Below are 23054 nucleotides of genomic sequence, written 5' to 3' on the forward strand. Positions count from 1 at the left end.
GTGCAAGTCATGAGAGCAGCTCAGCACCCAGGTGAAGGACTGGAATCAACCAGGTGCTATAGACGCCCCATCATGTCCCTCTTCGACCGCTTTCCCCTCTCTCCAAAAGGAACCACCGCCCCAGCTGCTGGAAGCAACTTTCTTTTAATAGTTGGACCAAAAAAATATATATATTAGGCATCAGATCGAGGGTGTCAGAGAACAAAGGGGATCTGGTACAGGCAGGCTTAGAGAAGTCGTGACTCAGTAACCGCAGGGTGGTCCGGAGTTAAAACCCACGCCCCCAGCTTTAGGCTGGGCCTCTCCTACTGGCTCAGGAACCCCCTGTCCTGGAGAAGCACGGCCACATCATCGGGCTGCTGAGGAAGCTATCAGAAACACAGGGAAATTATGGAGCACGAAACCCGTGTTTAACATTTTTAAAACAGAAGACTTCAAAGAAATGGGGGGATTGTAGCAGGTGCTTCAGGAATCGCCACCCTGAAGAGGTGGGGCTGTTTAAGGGGTCGCTAGGGGAACAGCGGGGCCTGGAGGATGCGCTCTGCAGCTTTCTATCTATCCAGCAAGTTTTACTCGAATGTCCCTCACAGCTTCAGCTCAGGCCCTCCATCTGCCCTTTCAGGAATCCCCCAGAACAAAAGCTGAGGGGCACCTCGCTCTAGGAACATCTTGATATTAAAGAATGTATTGAGGGACTTCCCTGGCGGTCCAGTGGTTAAGAATCCACCTTCCAATGAGGGGACGCAGGTGCAATCCCTGGCCAGGGAACTAAGATCCCACGTGCTGCGGAGCAACTAAGCCCGCGTGCCACAACTATGGAGACCACGTGCTCTGGAGCCCGCACGCCACAACTAGAGAGAAGCCCACATGCCACAACTAAGACCCGACGCAGCCATACATACATACATACATGAAATAGTAAAAAAAAAAAAAAAAAAAAAAGAATATGTTGAGTTCAGAGGGGCGTGTGTGCAGAGGGGAGGGGGCGTGGCTGCTGGGCGAGCCCTTCCTGAACCCGTGCGAGGCGCTCGTGCACGTACGGGCCGCGTTCACTCCTCAACGAGATATAGCATCAGGCCCACTTACAGGAGCAAACGAGACTCAGAGACGTTACGGTCAGTGGGTACGGAACTGGTAGCAACAGGCCTGGGACTCCACCCTGGGTCAGGCCGGCCCCGCTGCCAGCATCCCAAGCGTCCAGAATGGGTCCACACCATCCTCCTGGCCCTGGCGATGCTCCGGACTCAGACGAGCCCTAGCTTCACAGGGCGAATGAGGCCCCTCTGCCAGCTGCAGCACTGCTTCTGGAATCTGGCACGTGGTGTACTGGCTCCCCACATCACACGGAGGACCCCGAAGAAAGAAGGAAAAGGGGGGCCCGGGAAGGCCAGGTGTATGTACGGAAGAGCCTGACCCCAGGAAACAGGTCTGGAGCACAACCCTCAACCCCTGGGGAAAAACTCCAGCTGGCAGTGTCCTTCTTTAAGTTCTTCTCAAACTCCCAGCTCCTGAAGACAGCAGCGTGGGAGACAGAAACGCGAGCCACAGAAAGCTGAAGCCCTGTGAAGAGCTTAGGGGACGAGGTGAGAAAGGAACGTACCGAACAGGTTGGGGACCCTCTGGTATCACAACACAAGTTGGGTTGGCTGCCCATGTAACCAGAGTCTCTTTCTGGTGACCGTGTCTGTGTACACACACACACGCGCGCGTGCACGCGCACACACACACACACATACGCCTTTTTTCTGGAAATGTACTCTCTCAGACCACAGAGGTAACAGTGTGAGCCACGCCGTTCCCTGCCTGGGGGAGCAGGCCAGTCTGCACAGAAGCGGAGATACAATGGGGAGGGGGTGTAGAAGAGAAGAGGGGAGACCTGAGGAAACAGGAGTAATGTTGAAACAGGAGGGAGAAAAGAAGGGAGGGCAGACGGGCCTGGGTTTGGAAGGCCTGGATCCAGGTGTCCCGAGGCAGTTAAGGCTCGACACAGCCTGGCTGTGTTAATTGACGCCTTTGCCTTTTTGCTCACAGCATTTCAAGTTCGATTCTATCATTTACAATCCAAAGAGTCACTATCCCAGTTGTACATAAAGAAACGCATCTCCAAAATCACATTCATACACAAAAAACTAAGGAAACCAAAGTTATTTCTCAAATTAACTCAAGGAATGGGTCTCTCTCCAAGAAGCTGTTAAATGAAAGCATTTATTTTTATAAACATTTTCTCCAGCCAGTATGTCTCTAATTACACTTAAGAAACAGAACAATAAAAAAAAATCTGGATTTCATCTTGTGCCAAGTTAAAAGAATATCCAGTAGCTTCCACTTCTTGTTTTAGGCTGTTATTACCATTACTTTATATTCTCTTGGTATCAAAATATGTTTTAAAAAATCCCAAACCAACACATAAACAAGCAACACGGCTACCAGCATATCCTTATAAACATGAACACGACCGACGCTCACAAGTCAGGCGAGACAGGAATGGCACCTCGGGGTGGTTGATTCATGGAGGGCGGCAGGCAGTGCCAGGAAGTCCTGGTTTTCAGCACAAGAGAACCTCTCGTGTCACGGTGCACGTTTCACAATATTCAAAGACAACCACCTCGTTTACGTGATTAAAACCGGGGAAAGGGACAATGTTCTTGGGGAGCCACAAGGCACAGAAGCGCCCTGGGGGCACCGCACGGCCAGTGGGCGCAGCCCCGCAGTCTGACCAGAGGCCTGGGACCAGCTGCCAGATGTCAACCCCTGCAGACGCAGCGAGGGTTTCCGCGGGGCTCCGGGAGCGCGCGTCCCCGGCGCAAACACCCTCTAACGATGGTCAAGTAGGGGAGACGAGCTCCTCCGAACCACACGTGGGATCGGTTCCAGACTCAGTGGAACGGCCGTCCTCTCCTGGGCCTGGACTTCAGGTGACCGGCTGAACGGCGGAGGGTCTTCCTCTCTTGTCGGTGCAGTTTCGCAGCCTCCTGCTGCTTCTTCTGCTGTTCCGACTAAAAGAGGAAATTAAGTGAGGAGAGGGAACGAGAAAGGAGAGGCCAACACCCCTTTTCTGTGACCATCAGAACGCCAACAGCACAGCCACCAATTACTGCCCTGCTCCGGCAGGAACAGCAGGACGAGGGCCAACCTTTACGGTCACTGTGAAACCCGAAGTCCTAAACCCCTGGGCAAGAGAACGGCCTGGACACACGGGTCTAAACCGCACGGTCTGAGGCTGGCTTTCCACCTCCCCACACAACACGGCCCCTCCCAGGAGAGCCAATTTTAAGAGGACGCTATTGCTTTCAAGATGTCCACGACTTCTCGTGTAGAACTGTCTTTCGTTTACAAGCCAGAGCCATTCGTTAGTTTACTCACACTGTCTTAAAGACAGAAAAATACTTCTGTGCCCTGAAAGCGTATAATAACCCACCCATGATCAAGCGTTCAGTCTCCAGAGTTGGTTCCAAAGAGTTTTTGGCTATTTCCAAAAAGTCAGACTCCCCTTGAAAGGCAGAGATCTACCATTAAATGCTGATAAAGGCTCGGCAGACACATCAGTCACAAGTTCATGGCTGGAATGGGTGCATGGGCTCCAGGCGGGCTGCTTGAAAGGCACCGTTCTCAACACTTGGGTGAGAGCCAGACCTTCTCCAAACAGTTTCACTATGTTTAGCAGAAATTCTTAAAAGAGAGGAGTTTCAACGCAGAATCCGCGATGAAGGTACAAGTGATATAGTTTTAAAAACACTTTTGGTGGTTTGGATAATACAAACTCTTAACCATGAAGCTCAAAAAAATATTCTTAGCCGGTGGAACTGACAGGAGGTAACTGTGAAAGCAGTGGCAGGGACAAATTTTTAAAGGTTGAAAAACACTGCCTTATAGACACTTACGTACGCAGCCTGCCTGCCGGTGACCTGTATTTTCCATGCACCTGAAAATACTCCTTTGTATTTTAGTCTTGAAGAGAAAGTCCCTGTGTTCACTTCCAGCTGGTATGATTCAATATTTTCAAGAGTTGGAAGGTGAGGGAATCGTGAGAAAGGAAAGCAATTTATAAGACCAAAAAGAGATGAATCGCCCCTATTCTAGGAGACTCTTAGAGATTCCGAATAATCATTTAAGTTCTTTTTCTGATTATTACCATTTTTGCAAAGAATAAAGCCTGCCCTGTGTACTCCTCCCCTTGCCTCTGCCTCGGCCCCGTCCCAGCCCGGGGTGCTATCCGCACCCCACGGGCCCCTCACTGCAGGGGAGGAGCCTCCAGCCACAGGACTTTTAAAAAATAACAACAGTATGTAGTCTTCTGCTAACTAGAACGTTTCAATCACTTTCCACGGCTCTTAGGACTGAGGTTAAAATTGAACACGACCTACTCACCAGGCCCCACAGGACAGCTCTACACGTCTTTCTAGTTACACCCGAAGCCACAGCTCCCCTCCCCAAGATGGCTGTTCCACACGCACAGGCGCCTTCAGATCCCCGAGCGCGCCTGGAACCCCACCTGCCCCACCCAGGCTCTGACTTGACTCTAAGATCCAGCCTGTCCCTCACTCAACTGCCCTGCACTCCAAGGTCCAGGCCAGGCCCCTGACACTCACAGCCCCGGGCCTCCCTGGGGGCACGTCCCACATTACAGTGATGTGACTGTAGGTATATCCCCCTCTATAGCCTGAGGACTGTGGTGGCAAAGACCAAGTCTGTCTTGTTCTGTATCCCCAGCATGTGGCACAGAGCAGGTATTTGATACATATTTATTAACAGAAAAGTCAGAAACCCCGAGGGAAACTGCATACTCCCTAGCAGACCAAATAACGGTGTCACCAAGACCCCTGTAAAGTCAGTGAATTTGTTTTTTCATGTTAAAAAGTATCCCTAGGGCTTCCCTGATGGCGCAGTGGTTAAGAATCCACCTGACAGTGCAGGGGACACAGGTGCGAGCCCTGGTCCAGGAAGATCCCACATGCCGTGGAGCAACTAAGCCCGTGCGCCACGACTACTGAGCCTGAGCTCTAGAGCCCGTGAGTCACAAATAGTGAGCCTGCGTGCCGCAACTACTGAAGCCCGTGCACCAAGAGCCCGGCTCCGCACAACAAGAGAAGCCACCGCGACGCGAAGCCCGCGCACAGCAACAAAGAGTAGCCCCCGCTCGCTGCAACTAGAGAAAGCCCGCGCGCAGCAACAAAGACCCAACGCAGCCAAAAATAAATAAATAAATATATTAATTTTTTTAAAAAAAGTATCCCTAAAAAAAGTGCTTCTTGTCCAAATAACTTTGGGAAAATAAAATAAAGATGAACAGGGTGTTCTGGTTGGGGCTTTTAAGTCAGGTGCTGTTATGCGTCTCTAATACAGACATCAGTAGTAGATTTCCCTTATGTGTCCGGTGGCAAAGCCCCTTTCCACGAGGCCCTGCCCACTGGTCCCCACAAGGCAGGAGCCTACGCAGGAGCTCGTATGCAAGGGCGATCGTCCTGCAGACAAACTCCTGTCCAGAAAAACCTCTCATCAGCCCCCTTCTGAAAAGAGGCTGTATTTGGAAGACGTCGCCATCATGTGACCCATTTGCTATAACTGAAGAGCCACTATAGCTCGCTCCCCTCCCTGTTCCCGTCCCGACTCCTTCCCCTACAGCCACAGCAGCCCTGTCACAGAGACAGGGGACGATGAACACAAAGCCACACCCTCGCACCAGCAGCGACCCAGGGCCCCTGAGGGACTGAACTACAGGACATTTGAAACAGGATTTGGGACCTAATCCCAGTTTTGCCACCTCACAATTTTAAATAATATTAAAGCGTAAGTTTTCCCCCTCAATTTGATTCACATATGAAAATACTGGGAAAACTCGAGATCTTACCTGGCTATATCGTACCCCTAGTATAAAAAGATCTGTATAAACAAATACACAAACAATTCCCTAAATACTCTTAAGTAAAACTAAGACTTAATAGTTAAAATTTTGTTAGTCAAATGATAAAACAGGCATAAGCCAAACACCAACTGATGCATTCCCCAAAATAGTTTCCAAGCCTCTGCTAGACTCAACCACGAGGCTGTTTTAAGTATTTTTTACTTAGTGCTTCTTTTGTTTTCAGGGGGAAAAAACCCCAAGAAAATCAGAACCATCTTATTTTCACTTTACCACGAATACAAACCGATATTCAACTCAGTACCTTCCAATTAAGGGGAAAAAGTGGGAAAGGAGTGTGCATGCATCCTCCTTAAGCTCACTCCGTGCCACAGAGGGAGCACAGGGCCAGGGCAGCCGCGGGCCTGAGGTCCTCCCACAGTTGCCGCGCGCCTGACGCCCCCTTGGCCTCTTGGACTTCAGAAGGAATCGGGAAACGTTTGACGGTACACAGAGAGTTTCTAAGGAACTAGGTACAGGCACAATTAGTTCATCTGAACACACAGCCAGCTTTGGCTTATTTAAATGAGAAGTGTAAGAGTGCAAATTTGCTCTAAATGGAGGCAGATTTAACTGAAAAGCTTCTTACACTTAGAATAAAGACGTTCTGGGGGTGGGTGGGAGGAGGGGGGACTTGGAGAAAGGTGGTCAAAAGATATAAACTTCCAGTTACAAGATAACTAAGTCCTAGGGATGTAACGTACAGCGTGATGACTACAGCCAACACTGCTGTATTATATTATACACATGAAAGCTGTTAAGACAGTAAATCCTAAGAGTTCTCATCACAAGGAAAAAACAATTTTTCTTCTTTTTTTTTTTTTGCTTTTTCTTTTTATTGTATCTATATGAGATAATGGATGGTAACTAAGAAAAAAAATGTCCTTATCATTTGCCAAGCCTCCTGATGACACCAAGAGAACTGTCAAAGAATCAGAGATGAATGGGAGAGGATGTGAACAGACATTTCTCCAAAGAAAATATACAAATGGCCAATAAGCACATGAAAAGATGCTCTACCCTCATTAGTCACCAGGAAAATGTAAGTCAAAACCACAATGAGATACCACTTCACAACCACTAGGATGACAACAATAAAAAAGAGAATAACAAGTGTTGCCAAGGATGGGGATAAAATGGAACCCTCACACACCACTGGTGGGAATGTAGAATGGTGCCATCGCTTTGGAAAACAGTCTAGCCATTCCTCAAAAAGTTCAACACTTATCATATGGCTCAGCAACTCCATTCCTAGGTATATACCCAGGAGCAACAAAAACATGAGTCCGTGCAAAAACATATGCCTGAATTTTCACAACAGCATTATTCATAATAACAACAACAAAAAACCCACCCCAAATGTCCATCAACAGATTAAAGGATAAGCAAAATGTGGTATATCCACACAATGAAATATCAGTCATAAAAAGGAATAAAGTTCTTACACATGCTACAACATGGATTAATCTTTAAAACATGCTAAGGTGAAAGAAGCTGGTCGCAAAAGAAAACATGTTGAATGATTCTATTTATATACAGTGTTTTAGAACAGGCAAATCCATAGGCAGGGGAGATGTGAGTAGGGGGTGACTGCACAAGGGGTCTCCTTTTGGGGCGATGAGGATGTTCCAGATTTAGACAGTGGTAATGAACACCCAACTTGGTGAATATACTAAAAGCTCTGAACTGTACACTTTAAAAGGATGAGTTTTATGATACGTGAGTTAGAACTCAATCTTAAAGAAGAACCAGAGGCGGAGTCTTTGTCACTCTTTCCCTCTTGGAGACAATGTATATTAAGGAAGATTGACTAAATGAGAAAAAAAATCTGAAAAATAAAACCATGTAGCAAAAACAGAAGTGAAGTTTTCCCTCTCCTAAGAACAAAGAAAAATAAAGGGAACAGTGAACAGGCTAGAGAAGAAACATAACCTGGCCTGAAAGAGTTCATCAATCCTAGTTTTATTTTAACTGTTACTAATCTGTAGTGTCTGTAGTTAGATCTGTCCTTCACAAAGCTAACCTGTCACCCCTAATCCTGTGTAATTTACATTCTGCACCTGGTATTTGCTCCCCCTGTAACCTCTTGTAGCAAATCACCCCTTGTAGCCGTTTGCACTTCAGAAAGGAGGTCACAGACTGATAACCCAGAGACTAAGGGACCCAATTACCTGGTTGCCTGACTCCAGTGGGGACTGTTTTGAAATAATGCAAGAAGAAGAAGAATGTGAGACCTTCACCATTTTGATCCTTATCACTCCCTTCGGACTGCGAACTCCCCTATAAGAATCCCTGTTAACTCCCCAGGAAGGGGGGGCACGGTTCTTAAGGCGCTAGCCTATTGTGTCTTCCCTTTGCCTGGCAAAGAAAATAAAAAGCCTCTCTACTTCTTATCTTCCAAATCGGTCTCTGTATTTGTATTCGGCACCGGTGCACAGGGAACCAAGATTTGGCAAGAGCTTCACCCGTGAGTTACTGGCAAATATTTACAGCAGTTTATTCATCCTTCAATGGGTGCCAGGCATCATCAAAGCCGGCTAAAGAAATGACTGTTATAAGTCAGTTTAGAATAACCTACGACCGGCAGAAACTATGTACCCTGGACAAGCTGATCTTACTGCCATGAACATATCAGAACTCACCAGTTCTTGATCTCCTTTAAGTCCACGTGAGCCTGAACTATTCCATTACACCGCAGGAGGTCACGACTTGTGCTTCTATTAGAAGGGCCCATTCAGGTGGTCCAGCCACCCAGAAACCACATGGCAGCTCCTACCAACAGTACCAAGCCTGGGGTCCCTGAGGCCCTGTCTTCCTCAGGACACCAGAAACACGCCAGCTCTGCCGAGGCCAAGCAGTGTGCTTGCGGCCCAGGACGCGTCCTGGCTGCGGGAAAAATGCCTGAAGAGAACACAGCTCCTCAACAGGGGAAAAGCCTGGGAAGGCAGCTCTGAGGTCACACACACACAACACTACTGGAGGCCTATTTTTCTTCTGTAAAAGAACATTAAAAAGCAACCTACCTTCTTTAATGTAAATGTCAATTGTTTGCTGCCAACCGTGGTGTCCGATACACTCAGTGTCCCATTTTTCGCTTCGAGTTTCAACCGGTCTTCAAGGGTTTTACTGCAGGAAATTTAAGAGAATGACATATTAATTAGCATTTCGTTTTGATTTACCATTTGAAACAAGTTTTAATTAGAATTGATCACACGAAGAATGATCTTTCACAAATTTGGTAAAGACAGAAAATGGCACTCGTTTAATACAATCCATGGAGAGAATTGCGGGCACTCAAACCGTCATTATTCAGACTCAGCAGATCCCTAGTAGAAACAATGGCTGCCCCAAACACCCGCTAATTTAATACTTTAAATGGTGGTTCCACATACTTCAGTGGTTGCTACTTATCTTACTAAATCACATTTCTGAAGCCAAAATGCAAAGGAGCAATATTTCTGAAGCCTGTAATTTACTGTAATGGTCAGTGGCACTTAACGCTGCTAAAGCATTTTATATGTGATCCAGGCATGAGTTAGGTATGTGAGCGTCTCAGCAACCCATTCACCTTCTACAAAGGACTGAACACAAAGGAAGCTCTCCAGGTCAAGCCACAGAGAAGTGCTGTGAGAATTCTGATTTGTCCTTCACTCGGTCTTAGCTCATGGACCACACTCATCAACCACAGTATGACCAACCTGAAACATGAATACTCGGCTGATTACACAGAGAAAACGAAAGCAGTTACACTGAGGGTAAATTCTATCTGATCCAGCCCTATTCACTGCTACTTCTCCAAGTGTTTTCCTTTCAATTTCTTACCTGAATTACCCTTTCTGACACAATGTGCCCAAATTTCAATTTCATTTCATTTCTTGATCATGTTTCTAAGGTCTCTTTTGATAATCTTTGTCCCTGTTATGGTTTGCTGTGCCCGGCAACTGACTGCCATCTACAACAATCAAGACGTTAAATTTGAATTTTGTACCAGTTATATAACACTTCACTGAATGTTCTTATAATAATGTATTATTATAAAATCAGATAATTGTTAAGCTGGTTTAGAGGGAAAAAAAACAGAATTAAGCCTAAAGACAGACATTTTGAGTAAGTTTTAAAGTTAGCTCTAGCCCTCCTAGAAAAGGCTAAAAGCAACACCCTCATATCCCTGGGATGAAACTAGGAGGGGAAAAGAGAGGGAACAAAAAACAAGAATATGGTTTTCTCTTCTATTTGGTTCCTTCCTCAAAAAAAAGTAAATATAGGCTTTCCTGGTGGCGCATTGGTTGAGAGTCCGCCTGCTGATGCAGGGGACACGGGTTCGTGCCCCGGTCCGGGAAGATCCCACATGCCGCGGAGCGGCTGGGCCCGTGAGCCATGGCCGCTGAGCCTGCGCGTCCGGAGCCTGTGCTCCGCAACAGGAGAGGCCACAGCAGTGAGAGGCCCGCGTAACACACACACACACACACAAAAAAGTAAATATACTTCCCTTTCCAATCCTCCTTGCACCAACTTAAAACTGCACCCTTTTTAAAAGTTAATATGAAAAAACGTGGTTGAATTTAAAAGGGTGTGTGCGCACTGTGTGAAAGGGTCTTCTTTTTCCTGAAATATGATCTTTGTAACTAATTACTGAGTAGAACACAGCTCCTAAACGATCCATTAGACAAAGTGATGCTCCTTTGAAATTCTGAAGCCAATGTTTGATGTTTACACCTTTGAAAGCCCTACCTCTAGTTTATGACTACTAGTTAGTACTAAACATACATGATTTGAGACATAAACGTGGTTAGCATAAAAGTGGCACTGTTTTCTAAGCAATAATGTTATTAAGAAGCACTTTTAAAGTACTTTTCATCTTCAAAGTTCTTAACAGACTAACTAATTAATCCTTTCAACATCCCTGAGACAAGCGTTTATCCTCTTATAGATGGCACAAAGGGAGGCAAGATGTTCTAGGACTTGCCCCAGGCCACAGAAGGATTCAAGCCTAAAACCAGGATTCCACCTGAAGAATTTCTGGTTTCCAGGCGTGTGTCAGACCATGCCTGATTTATAAAGGTTTGTTCAGGAAATGTGTCCACTAAGTATTCTAAATGACAAGCTTCCACATGACAAACTGAAAGAGAAATTAAGGTTTGGTTTCGCCTTTTTTTCACTTGAGCAGAACTCAAAGGTGACGTGTAAACTGACTCCAGCGCGCCTGTGACTCATGTCAGCTCTGCAAATTCCTCCAACCCTTCACTGCACTTTTGTTCTTTCCTTTCAGAGCTGTAAATGCTGAGATTTTAAAGGTAACAGGAATTCTGAATAAGTATGGGGCCACTGAGACAAGGTGGTACACAGAGAACACTAATTTGGGAAGAAAAAGACTTTTCAAGTAAATTGTGGGAAATGACTACTCTTTTCAGGGTGACCTATTTCCTGCAGATAGGGCAGAAAAGCTCCGGTCTCCTCTCCGTGTACCTGGCTGGGCACCTGCAGAAACTTGTTCTGCCTCGGCTGCTTGGAGAGACTTGGAGAGCCCTGAGCTTTAGGAGGAGCCCTGGCAGAGGATCAGACGCAGGGGCCGAGGGCAGAGGCTCCTGCAGTAAAGCAGGTCCCACTTCCCTCCCTTTAAGTCGGCTCGCAGAAAGCGGCTGTGAATCACCAGTCCCGAAGCCTGAATTCCTGAAGTGTGAATTCGCTCAGAGGTGTTTGAAGATGCAGTCAGGCCCCTGAAAACTGTCTCCTGTAACCGAAGAAGAAAACGCAGAACCCCCCCTGCCCGTCCTCCTCACGTTCGCCCAGCACTGGCCGGCCCTCCCTGTCCTGCTCCTCTTCCTGTCTAGGCTTTGGGTCGCGGGCCTCTGGCTGCTTTGTAACTGACGGTAAAGTTAAGAGGTTTAGGGAGAAAGTACCCCCCTGCCAGTCACAAGACGATCAAAACTCCCCCACATCTGCGGGGACTGCTAAGAAGACAGACATGGGCTGCAGAAGGTGGAAAGTGACAGGAATGGCTCAGTATGGGATGGAGAGGGTATGGGGGGAAGAACCTAAACGATCAGTACGGCTGCATTAAAAGAATGAAGAAAAACAGGCAGAAACTACGAGGGGAAAAAAATCAAATTAGATATTTATTAGATGCCCCAGGACAGCCGAATGATTTACTTCTCTGAGGCTTTAAAACACACACACACTGGGCTTCCCTGGTGGCGCAGTGGTTGAGTCTGCCTGCCGATGCAGGGGACACGGGTTCGTGCCCCGGTCCGGGAAGATCCCACATGCTGCGGAGGGGCTGGGCCCGTGAGCCATGGCCGCTGAGCCTGCACGTGCGGAGCCTGAGCCTGTGCTCCGCAACGGGAGAGGCCACAACAGTGAGAGGCCCGCGTACCGCAAAAAAAAAAAGAAAAAACAAAACAAAACACACACACACTAGTATCTATCTCCTTAATTAAAACTAATTAAAAATAATGCTCCTTCACAGAGTTTTTAAATCACTCTGTGAGGAAAGGGAGGTAGGGGAGTGGAAGACATACCTAAAGGCGCCTGCTTTAAGTACAGCATTGAGAAGAGCGAAATGAGCTTAACAGAAAGGAATCACCCCACACAGTCTACATCAAAGGGAGTAAGAAGAGAATGGAGAAACAGAAGTACTTAAAATTTAAGTACTTCGTTTTAAATACATAACTTTGACAAATATTTACATACACTGTCAAGGTTATTGGAAACTATTTCAGTGCCTTCAGTTTGCATTCGTGGCTTCAAAGCCTCTATCTCAGCAGATATAAGTTCAAGCAACCATGGAATCGGTGATCTCCACTTGCAGCTCAGTTAAAATTTTAGAAGATCCCTAACATCCACTGTTGTTGCAAGTGTGGGGAAACAGGCACCCTGGCAAGAGGGCAAAGGGCCCAAAGCCCTTCTGGAGGCCGATCTGGCCAAATTGATCGCACACCTCTTTTGGTCCAGCAAATTCCATCACTAGGTAAGACAGTCTAAAGAAATTCTTGCACATGTGTATATATTTATAACTGTGAAAAAGGAAGAGAAAAACAAGAAACAACCTAAACATCCAAAATTAGATAGCATGGCCCATCCATCTTATGAAATATATATATATATATATATTTTTTTTTTTTTTTTTTCTTTTTTTGTGGTACGCAGGCCTCTACTATTGCGGCCTCTCCTGCTGCGGAGCACAGGCTCCGGACACGCAGGCTCGGCGGCCATGGCTCACGGGCCCAGCCGCTCCGCTGCATGTGGGATCTTCCCGGACCGGGTCACGAACCCGCGTCCCCTGCATCGGCAGGCAGACTCTCAACCACTGCACCACCAGGGAAGCCCTTTATGAAATATTTATGCAGCCATAAGGCAGACCTCCATGTATTTACCATGAAAAAATTTCGAAACCTATTGTTCAGTGAAAAGAGCACGTGAAACAGTAACAAGGTTAGTGTGATCCTTTCATGTCAAAGGCAGAAAAGCTACAACTGTACACGTGAGTGTGTGCATATATGGGAGTGACTGAAATCTAAGAAGGTGCCCAGAGCAGGACCTCAGGAAGGGAGTGTGGGTAGGAAGAGACTTTAACCTTTCATCCTATGTTCCTAAGTACTACAATGATAATATGCTCGTGTATTACTGGAGCACATATTACTGGAGTAATAAAAAGATTCTCTTTTTTTTAAAGTGAAAGTTTGGAATTAAACGGCTTTCAAAATTAGATTTTAAAAATGTTTATATTAAAAACGAGACTGCATTCTTTTAGTTCTTATCCACAATCAGTGAAGAAAATTAGCTGAAGAGTAAAAACTGGCCATAGTTATTTAATTTAAAGTGGATAAGGTTGCAGACATGACAAGCAGCTCACCAAGAGCTACTAAAGTAGCTGGTGAAGAAGATGAGGTCGTCAAAGGTAAAAAATGTCTTAAAAATCTTTGAATTTCCAGGACCTACCAGAGGGTAGGTGCTTCAAAGAATGCTTTCATGAATTGGGCTGAAAGGGCCACCTAGCATGTAGTATTTATTACCCAAGAAGAGGAGCTATCCTCAACTACTGAAATTTAGCAAGTTATCCCAAGGACTCTTTCTCTGGGGTTTACCAACAGACACCTCCAATATTTACATCATACGCCGTAGACCAAGGCTGCCCCAGGTAACTGAAGAGGCTGATGTGCCCAGATTCCTGACGGAGGCCAGCCGGCGTGAACTCCGTCTTTGTACCTAGAAACACAATCATCTCCACCCATCCTGACTTCTCCCCCTTGTCTCTGAAGATGTACCGGTGCTCCTGGCCCCATTCACTCCTGACTGCTCACCTATTTCAGCTCTGCCAATTCAGTCCAGTCTCTCATTTCTTCACCCTTCCCTTCCTCTCTGCGTACTGATAAGTCACATCTCTCAAGCCTAAAAACCTTTTCCTATCAAGTTACTGGCTCTGAATTCCTTCCTTTCACTGCGAATGTCTTGAGAGAACCATCTATGCTAATTGTTCACAATATTCTTTTATCTCCCATTCATTCATCAATCCTGAGGAATTCATCACAATAAGACACTCTTCCTGCGGCCTTTTTCCAACCTCCATCCCGGGGACTCCCGTGCTCTGCCCGACATTTGTGCCCGCCCCTCTCGGTGAAATTCTCTCCATGCTTGGCTCCTTCGTTTTCCTCCCGCCTCCTGAGCAGCTCCTTAGAGTAATGTTTACTGCCCGTATTCTCCTTTACCAGCCCTCTAAATCAGAATTCTCAGCCCCAGCCTAGCGATATATTCCCGACACCTCTAAAATCATATGTGTTACTTTGCATGCACTTGTATGTTGTCAGAGAGGTGTACGGTTTTCATCATAGACACAAGAAAAATACTTGTTGTTCCCAAGGGCTCCACTCTTAGGCCTCATCTCGCTCTACGTAATTGTGGGAAGTTTCTGTCCCACAGTGAAGCTGGGATCTCTTTCAGCAATGTCTCTAGCCGCCCTCCTACATTTCCATCTGTCAGCTGGACGTTACCAAGAAGACATCTGGGTCTTGCAGACGTGATGTGCTGAACACCCAGCTCAATACTTCAGCCTTAACTTTGTTTTTCATTCTGTAGCCCTTATCTCGGTGGCAACACTGCTAGACATTTCAACACCACCCCTGACTCCTTTGACATTAAATTAGTAACCGAACAACGCTGCAGCGTGTGTCTTATTCTTAGACACGCTTACGAATACTCATGCTCCTCTCCACCCCACACTGCAGGCTTTGGTCACTTCCCGCTGGGACTGCTGTGCAGTGTGTGAGCTCACCTCACAGGCCCAGTTTCTCCCTGCATTTTCTCTCTTAAACTGTGGTATTTCGTAACAGTCTCTGGGAAATAGGGACTTTTCCGCTTATGTTTTTGTTTTTATTTTCTACAACAAACGTGCTGCTTTTACTGTGTAAGTATTTCCATCGTTGGGAGGAGGGGCGGGGCAGATCTGATCACGTCCACCTCAGCCCAAACCCTTCCCTGGCCCGCCAGGCCCTGGGTCGGGCCTAACAGCCTCTCCGGCTCACCAGCTGCGCCCCTGCCACTCACTCTGCGCCCTTGCTGCACTTGCACACAGCAGTCCTCTCTCCACGCCGCTCCCTCCCCTCGGCCTAGAACGCCAGCTTTCCCACCCTGCTTTCTGCGCTCATCTTTTTCTTTCAAGAGACCAGTTTTAATATGACCTCTAATAAAGACGGCCTCAAATCTCTAAAAACTGACCCTCTTTCTTCCTTGTACACGCTCCCCAGGCCTCTGAACGGCTCACAGTGTCAGCGAGAATGGGAACGCTACGGGTATGTGAGCTGTGCTTTTCCTTTCCATCCCCCGGGCCTAAAACAGCACTTTGCTCACATGAGGCACCCGATGAATGTCCGACTGATGAATGGGTGGGTGGAGAGGCTGACAGGTGGATGAACAGACACACAAACAAAGCGCAGCAGACTGGAAGGCGTATGAAAAGGTGCTGACAGACATATGCATTTATCTAAAGCCTTGTTACTACGTCAAGCAAAGGACTCACTCAAGCACCCAGTCAGGATTCACTCTTCACTTTTCCCTTTATAGAAATGGTTTTAAGGTTGGGCAAGTCCAAGTGAACTTTTAAACATAATACACTCGCTTCTGATGTTGTGTTTTGTTGACTGCCTTGTGGTAAGTCACAGAATAAACATAAGGAATCACTACAGCTGTCTGAAGGATAAATGGTTCAATGCTTCATTAAATAACATTAAAATATGGCAAGTTCAGAATTTGCCAGAATAATCCAGTCAAGACCAGAATTCAATAAGCAGTATGTGCCAAAATGCCAGCAAACTGCAGGCTATTCATACCAAAGGGTTATTACTTTAAGCAACTGGATTTGGCTTTTAAGCTTGTGTTAAGTATTATCACTCACATAGCTCCTCTTCTCAAAACAATTGTTTAACTCATTGACGTTTAACTTAGTAAGAACGTTTAACTGCAGTGCATTAACTTAGCTATTATTTATCATTAAATACTAAATTTTCATCCCTTTTGTTCTTTACATTAATATCCTACTACAACCCACAGGCAAAACAAGAATGTCAGTGAGTTTAGTCATGTTTCCCACCCCCAAATTGTGGCTTCCTGTTACCATGGTTACCCTGAAAACAACTGCTCCCAGATTTTCCTGGGTTTCAGGTAAATGAGTTCTTTTTCAGCAGATCTTGAAAGGGTAACTTCCAGAGTTGCCTGACATGTAGGCAAGGCATAGAAGATTCACACTCTCGCAAGGATTTATCAAGTGCCTACTCGGGTCTAGGTACTGATCCAGGAGCTAGGGGTAAATAATGCAAGACAAAAACAGCAGTTAATCTAAAAAGAAATCCACTCCACCGAATCAGAATACTGAAAACAAGCAGTCTTCCCTCTGCTTCTGAGTAGGACTCCAAATAAAAATCTAAGAATGACAGCTACATAAAAAGCGAGGTTGCACATAGTGCTGATGGAATGTAAAATGAAGAAGCCTCTTTGGCAGTTTCTCAGAAGGTTAGACGTGACGTTACCATGGGACCAATGATCCCACTCCTAGGTATGCAGCCAGGAGAAATGAAAACATATGTCCATGCAAACACATATACAAATGTCCATAGTACCGTTATTTGTGACAGGCAAAAACTGCAAACAACACAAATATCCTTCAACTGATAAATGGATAAATAAAATGTGGTATATCCATACCCTGGAATATTAGTCGGCAATAAAAACTAATGAAGTACCGACACATACTACAACATGGATGAACATGTAAAACATTATGCCAAGTAAAAGTAGCTGGACAAAACGCCACGTACTATATGATTCCATTTGTGTGAAATGTCAGGGACTTCCCTGGCGGTCCAGTGGTTAAGAATCTGCCTTCCAATGCAGGGGACGTGGGTTCGATCCCTGGTCGGGGAACTAAGATCCCACATGCCGCAGGGCAACTAAGCCTGTGTGCCGCAACTACTGAGCCCCCGTGCTCTGGAGCCCGTGCACCTTGACTGGAGAGAAGCCCACGTGCCCCAACTAAGACCAGACGCAGCCAAATAATAAATAAAGGAAAAAAAGAAATGTCAGAATAGGCAAATCTATAGAGGTAGAGAATAGATTAGTGGATGCCCGGGGATGGGGTGGGGTAAATGGGGGTGAATACCAATGGGGTAAGGAATTTTGTTTGGGGGCGATGAAAATGTTTTAAAACTGACTGCGGTGGTGGTCGCAGAACCCTGTGGATAGGCTAAAAACCAACGACTTACACACTTTAAGTACGTGACCTGTATGTTATACAAACTATATTTCAAGAAAGTTGTTATGAAAAAAAAAAAGTGAGGTTGGTAGGTAAAGAAAATTTCTTCAAAAGATATTAAGCCTATTACTAGATTCTGTCTACCAACGTCTCTTTTGTTAGAACCAGAATTTCTAGGTGCTCCTGGATCTAAGTTGAAGGGTTTGTTCAACATTTGGTTTCCCAGATATTTGCCAGAAACTGCTGAAATAAAGATGAATAGGCATATCTCCATTCCAGAAACAAGTCAGCCTGTCTCTCAGTATCCTCCCCACCTTTTCCCCCTTCTTCCATCTGAAAAACCATCTTTTTCAAAACAGGAAGGTGAGGGCTAGAGAAGTACAGGGTACAGAGCTGGTATAGCCCCTGACCTAATGCCTCACCTGTCTGGCTTGGGTTGCTACCTCTTAATTACCACCATAATTTAAGAGTGTGGCTTCTGCAGTATAAAAGTGCTCCAACGTATATATTTACCAATACTCATGGGGCCACACCTTGCACCTTATTGTATGTAAACTATACCTCAAAAAATTGTTAAAAATAATCACAGTAAAGACCGGTGTATTTCCCCTCAGGCCTTGTGGTGCTTCCCTCACATTAACTCCAAAGATCCAAACGCCACCTTTAGGGCAAGGAGAAAAGCAAGGCTGGGACAACTCGATGAACCATCACTGAAGGCTGTGCTACTCACTTCATCAGCTTCTGCTTTGTGGCAGAATCTCTGAAGCTTCTGAATTCTTCGCCTGCTTTGATCTCATAAAACTGGGGCTTGAGGACCGTCTGCCGGTCCTCCCTGAGCCGTTCCTGCCGCTTCACTTTTTCCTCCTGTTGGAGAAGTCGGCGCTGTTTCCTGACCTCTGCAACCCAGTCTTTTTCATCATCCGAGCTCTCGGAACTTTCTGCATCACTTGGTTTTCCTTCCGGTTCTTCCTCCTCTTCCTGAAAATAAAAATAGTAAGAAGCAGCTCCTCTCCCCCAACCAAAAACACAGACGCACTATTTTCTTTTAAATAGCATTAGCCCATCGGAGTACGTGACATTGCATGCATCAGAAAAAACATCTTTAATTAAGTAAGATATATTCCTAAGCTGAAGGTCAAACAAATTACAGCTCAAGTTTGTTCAAAGACTCTTTCAACTTACACAGAAAACTTTATTTTAAACAAACAGGAGCAAATTCTAAATGATAAAGAGTACATTACTTTTTCATGAAGTTCCTGTTGCTCTAGGAGTCTTAGTTTCTTCTTCCTTTTTTCACTAATTTTGGAAACAAGTGGATTCAAAAGCCTAAATTCTTCACTCTCTTCGTCTACTTGGAAGTCAGGGTTCTCAAACATAACTTTAAATCGATCATCGGTGAGAATATTAGGAAGGCTCTATAAGAAAGAGAACGTCAAAATTTACAGTTAATATTGGAATAAAATCTGACCAGAAAGGTGGCTTAAAAACATTTTACTCAATAATAAATTAATAAGCTACATAAAGCACAACTTATTAAATTATTATGAAATTGTTAAAAGAATCAGTTTCCAGAACTTTCTAATTGCTTATCTCTTACTCACAATCAAATTCTATTCACCTATTTCACAGAAAATATGTATCAGTTGGCCGTTGCACACAAGGAGCTAAGGCTGAGTCTCTTGGCCTAACTTTATGCTTAACACATTAGAAAGAATTTTCTTCAATTAACATTTTTTGATACAAAAACATTTTTCAAGAAAATACATGTTTTTGAAACATGGCTTTTTAAGCATGGCTACTATACTGAATGAAAATTAGTGCGACTTTCAACTTCATATTCTAAAAGTGGGAGGGGAAGTTGCATCAATCCTACGTCAAGAAGTAACAAGATGCGGAGCTGGTGGTGTAAGTTTACTGACTCTGAGTTATTCGGAAAGCTGAGGGATATTTCCATCCCTCACAGGACAGCCTCATCGATCCTAGGCCATTTAACTGTTCTCAAAGGATATAATGTGAGACTCTACGATTTTGACATAATAAAACTGTACTACTGAGACCCATTTTGGATAGCTCAGGACTGACGCTGCATTCCCTTTTATTTATACCACTCTGAACAGAAACAGTTTCTAGACTGTACTGTAAACTTATCTGTTCACTTAAACAGATGATAATCTTATACACCCAGGGCTCTCCTATTGTTCCTTATCTGCAATAGGCTTGGAAACCAGATAAATTAACCTACTTAACATGGTTTGTAAAGTAAACAGCTTAAGCACAGGCTGGAAAAAATGAACCTGTTTGTGGTAAACTATGGCTCTACTTAACAGACTTTGTTTTACTGGCTGCTTCTCCACTATGGGGAGTAAATAAGGTAGTAAGTAGCTGAGCTCAGAATGTTGTATAACCGAGCTACACAAAAAATTGGTAAACCATGAGGCATTAAGGAACTTGGGCTGTTTATTACCTGTATGTACCTAAAATCTGACAAACCCTTACTAAAATTCTATGATATACTGAATATATATTTGAGATATATCGAAGTCTTCCCTAAGTATCATTTCCAAGACAGATTTAGGTTCAAGGAAGAAACAAAGATAGGTAAGTTCTAGTTCCTGATCCCAAGGCATTCACAACCTAATGAGCAAAAAACAAACAAACCTCTATGCTACAAGGCACCTTAAAAAGGATGCTAAACAGAGTTGAAAGTGCTCTAGGAGCAGAGAGGTAAAAAGTAATTCCAACAAGGTACACCTCAGAAGGGTTCACAGGGGATTTGCATCGGGGAGGAAGCTTAAAAGATGGGTAGTTTTCAACAGATAGAAATTTGGGAAGAACACTTCCAGAACACTGAGGAGTGGTGAACAGTCTGATAACGCAAGGATAATGGCAAAATTTGAAAAAGCAATTCTTGATCAGGCCAGACCGTAAAGGATTTTAAATACCGTGACATTATTCTGCAGGTAAGGGGAAACTACTAGGGAAGAAGAGGGTAAGGAGGCGAAAGATACAGACAGAAGAGTGCGTCAAGAATCTCAGATGACAGGGCTTCCCTGGTGGCACAGTGGTTAAGAATCCGCCTGCCAATGAAGGGGACACGGGTTGGAGCCCTGATCTGGGAAGGTCCCAAATGCCGCAGAGCAACTAAGCCCGTGCGCCACACCTACGGAGCCTGTGCTCTAGAGCCCACGAGCCACAACTACTGAGCCCGCGTGCCACAACTACTGAAGCCCATGTGCCTAGAGCCCGTGCTCCACAACAAGAGAAGCCACCGCAATGAGAAGCCCACGCACCGCAACAAAGAGTAGCCCCCGCTCGCCGCAACTAGAGAAAGCCCACACGCAGCAACGAAGACCAAACGCAGCCAAAAATAATAAATTAATAAAATAAATAAATTTAAAAAAAAAGACAGAAAGAAACCTGCTTTGAGATTCCACAGCGGCGTGCTACATGATGGGCTGTTGAGGGAGAAACCAGAGTCATGAGGAAGATGAAGAGGCCTCTTGAGGAAACTGGGAAAAGAGACAGGGCCTGAATTAGGGCAACTGGAATCTAAGGGTGTTTTAGGAAAGGATGATAGTGAGATACACGTCTAAGTTCGAACTGATAGATACAGCTACAGATGACATGGGAGGAGGAAGACTGAAAAAGAGGGTTAAAAATTTTTCTCAAGTGTCTAGCTTAAGTGACTAGAAAGCTGGTGATACAGTAAGTCAGGATCCATCACTGGAGATGATCAGAAAAAGAGGCATAGGGTGGAATAAAGGACAAGAAATTATGTACCAAGAAACCAAGACATCCCCCAGTAGCTAAATAGTAAGTACACCGTGGTACATTCAGACAACTGAGTATTATTTAGTGCTAAAAAGAAATACGGTTTTCAGCTACAAAAAGACATGGAGGGACCCTAAATGCATATTACTAAGCAGAAAGAAGCCAATATGAAAAGGCTACGATCCCAACTATATGACACTGTAGAAAAGGTAAAACAATGGAGACGGTATAAAGATCAGTGGTTGCCAGGGCTCAGTAGGAAGGGATGAATAGGTGGAGCACAGAAGATGTGAGGGGACATGAAAATATTCTGATGTTCTAATAGTGAATACATGTCATTATACATTTGTCCAAAACCGTGGAATGAACGACACCAAGAGTAAAGCCTAATGTAAACTGTGGGCTTCAGGTGATCATGATGTATCAATGTAGGTCCATCGATTGTAACAAATGTTCCCTCTGGTGGGAGATATTAATGGTGGGAGGGGGGATTATGCATGTGTCGGGGCAGGGGTATATGGGAAATCTCTGTACCCTCCTCCTGGTTTTGCTGTGAACGTAAAACTGTTCTAAAGTAAAAATTGTCTTAAAAAAACATCCAGTGCATGAGAAAAGTTAAACAGAGAAATTACGTTCCATATGTATAACTGATTCACTTTGTTATAAAGCAGAAACTAACACACCATTGTAAAGCAATTATACTCCAATAAAGATGTTAAATAAATAAATAAATAAATAATAAAGTCCAATTGTTTAAAGATCAAAAAAAAAAAAAAAGAAATTATGTTCCATTTAAGACTGGTTAACTCAGTCTATGGCTCAAGGAGAACAACATCTGGATTCTGATGGACACCATTAGGTGCCTGAAGTCAAGGCACCAGGACTCAGGAGAGAAGAGGGGGATAAACTGGATAAATTTTGGAGTTACCTGTAAACACAGGATACATAATACTGCCAAAGACCACATGAATAGCTACTGGCCTGTTATACATTTTCAGGTTTCATGTATGTATATATATAAATCCCAAGGGAAATCTTTTCTTTTTCATCTTACTGTATTATTAAATAATCACATTTAACAAGTAACTGAGAAACGTGTTAAAAAAGGATACGTTGGCTAGTATTCTTTTTTTCCCTTAATTTAAAACAAATAAGTTGCATTGCCTAAAGACAAGTATGCCTCAGAAGAACAAATATAAAATAAAAACTCTTCTAACCCAGCTGTAAAAATATTTCCATCAGAGAGTTTCCTAGTCTCATTGTTTGTTTTCACAGCTGTCTTACAAGAAAAAAAAAAAGTAGGATGAGATGTAGTTAGTGATGTTCTATAGTAGTTCACGAGCGTCTGGCTAGCGATCTGCCCTATAAATACACACGTACACATGCCAAACACTTGCCACTGGAATTTAGGAAACATCTTAACGTACTGTTCATACCACAGCCCTGTCTCAAAGAAGTATATTATGTGTAGATCTGAGTAGGATGCTTATTATCAATATTTTGTCCCAACACAGTGACATATATGAGAAATACTTAACATTTAAAACAGATTAATTCTTTCAATGCTATGATATCTATGAAATTAAGGTGATGCACACTTCTGAGTAAAGATGGTGGTTTGAACATGAGCATCTTCTAATCTCT

At 44.6% G+C, this 23054-nt stretch overlaps 1 protein-coding gene across 1 annotated transcript in view; it reads right to left on the reverse strand.

The window, feature by feature from the left end:
• Positions 1–2186: 2186 nt before the first annotated feature.
• NOL10 (nucleolar protein 10) overlaps positions 2187–23054 on the reverse strand; it is an 84701-nt gene continuing 63833 nt past the window's right edge. Inside the window, exons 18-21 of the mRNA XM_082642555.1 lie at positions 18881–19054; positions 18370–18617; positions 8923–9025; positions 2187–2996 (exon numbers count right to left, since the gene is read on the reverse strand). Of these exons, the coding sequence (XP_082498681.1) occupies positions 2877–2996; positions 8923–9025; positions 18370–18617; positions 18881–19054 (645 nt within the window). The 3' untranslated portion in view covers positions 2187–2876. The remainder of the gene's footprint in view (positions 2997–8922; positions 9026–18369; positions 18618–18880; positions 19055–23054) is intronic.

This window comes from Mesoplodon mirus, assembly GCF_964341445.2.
Source record: "Mesoplodon mirus genome assembly, chromosome: 14".
Lineage (NCBI taxonomy): Eukaryota > Metazoa > Chordata > Mammalia > Artiodactyla > Ziphiidae > Mesoplodon > Mesoplodon mirus.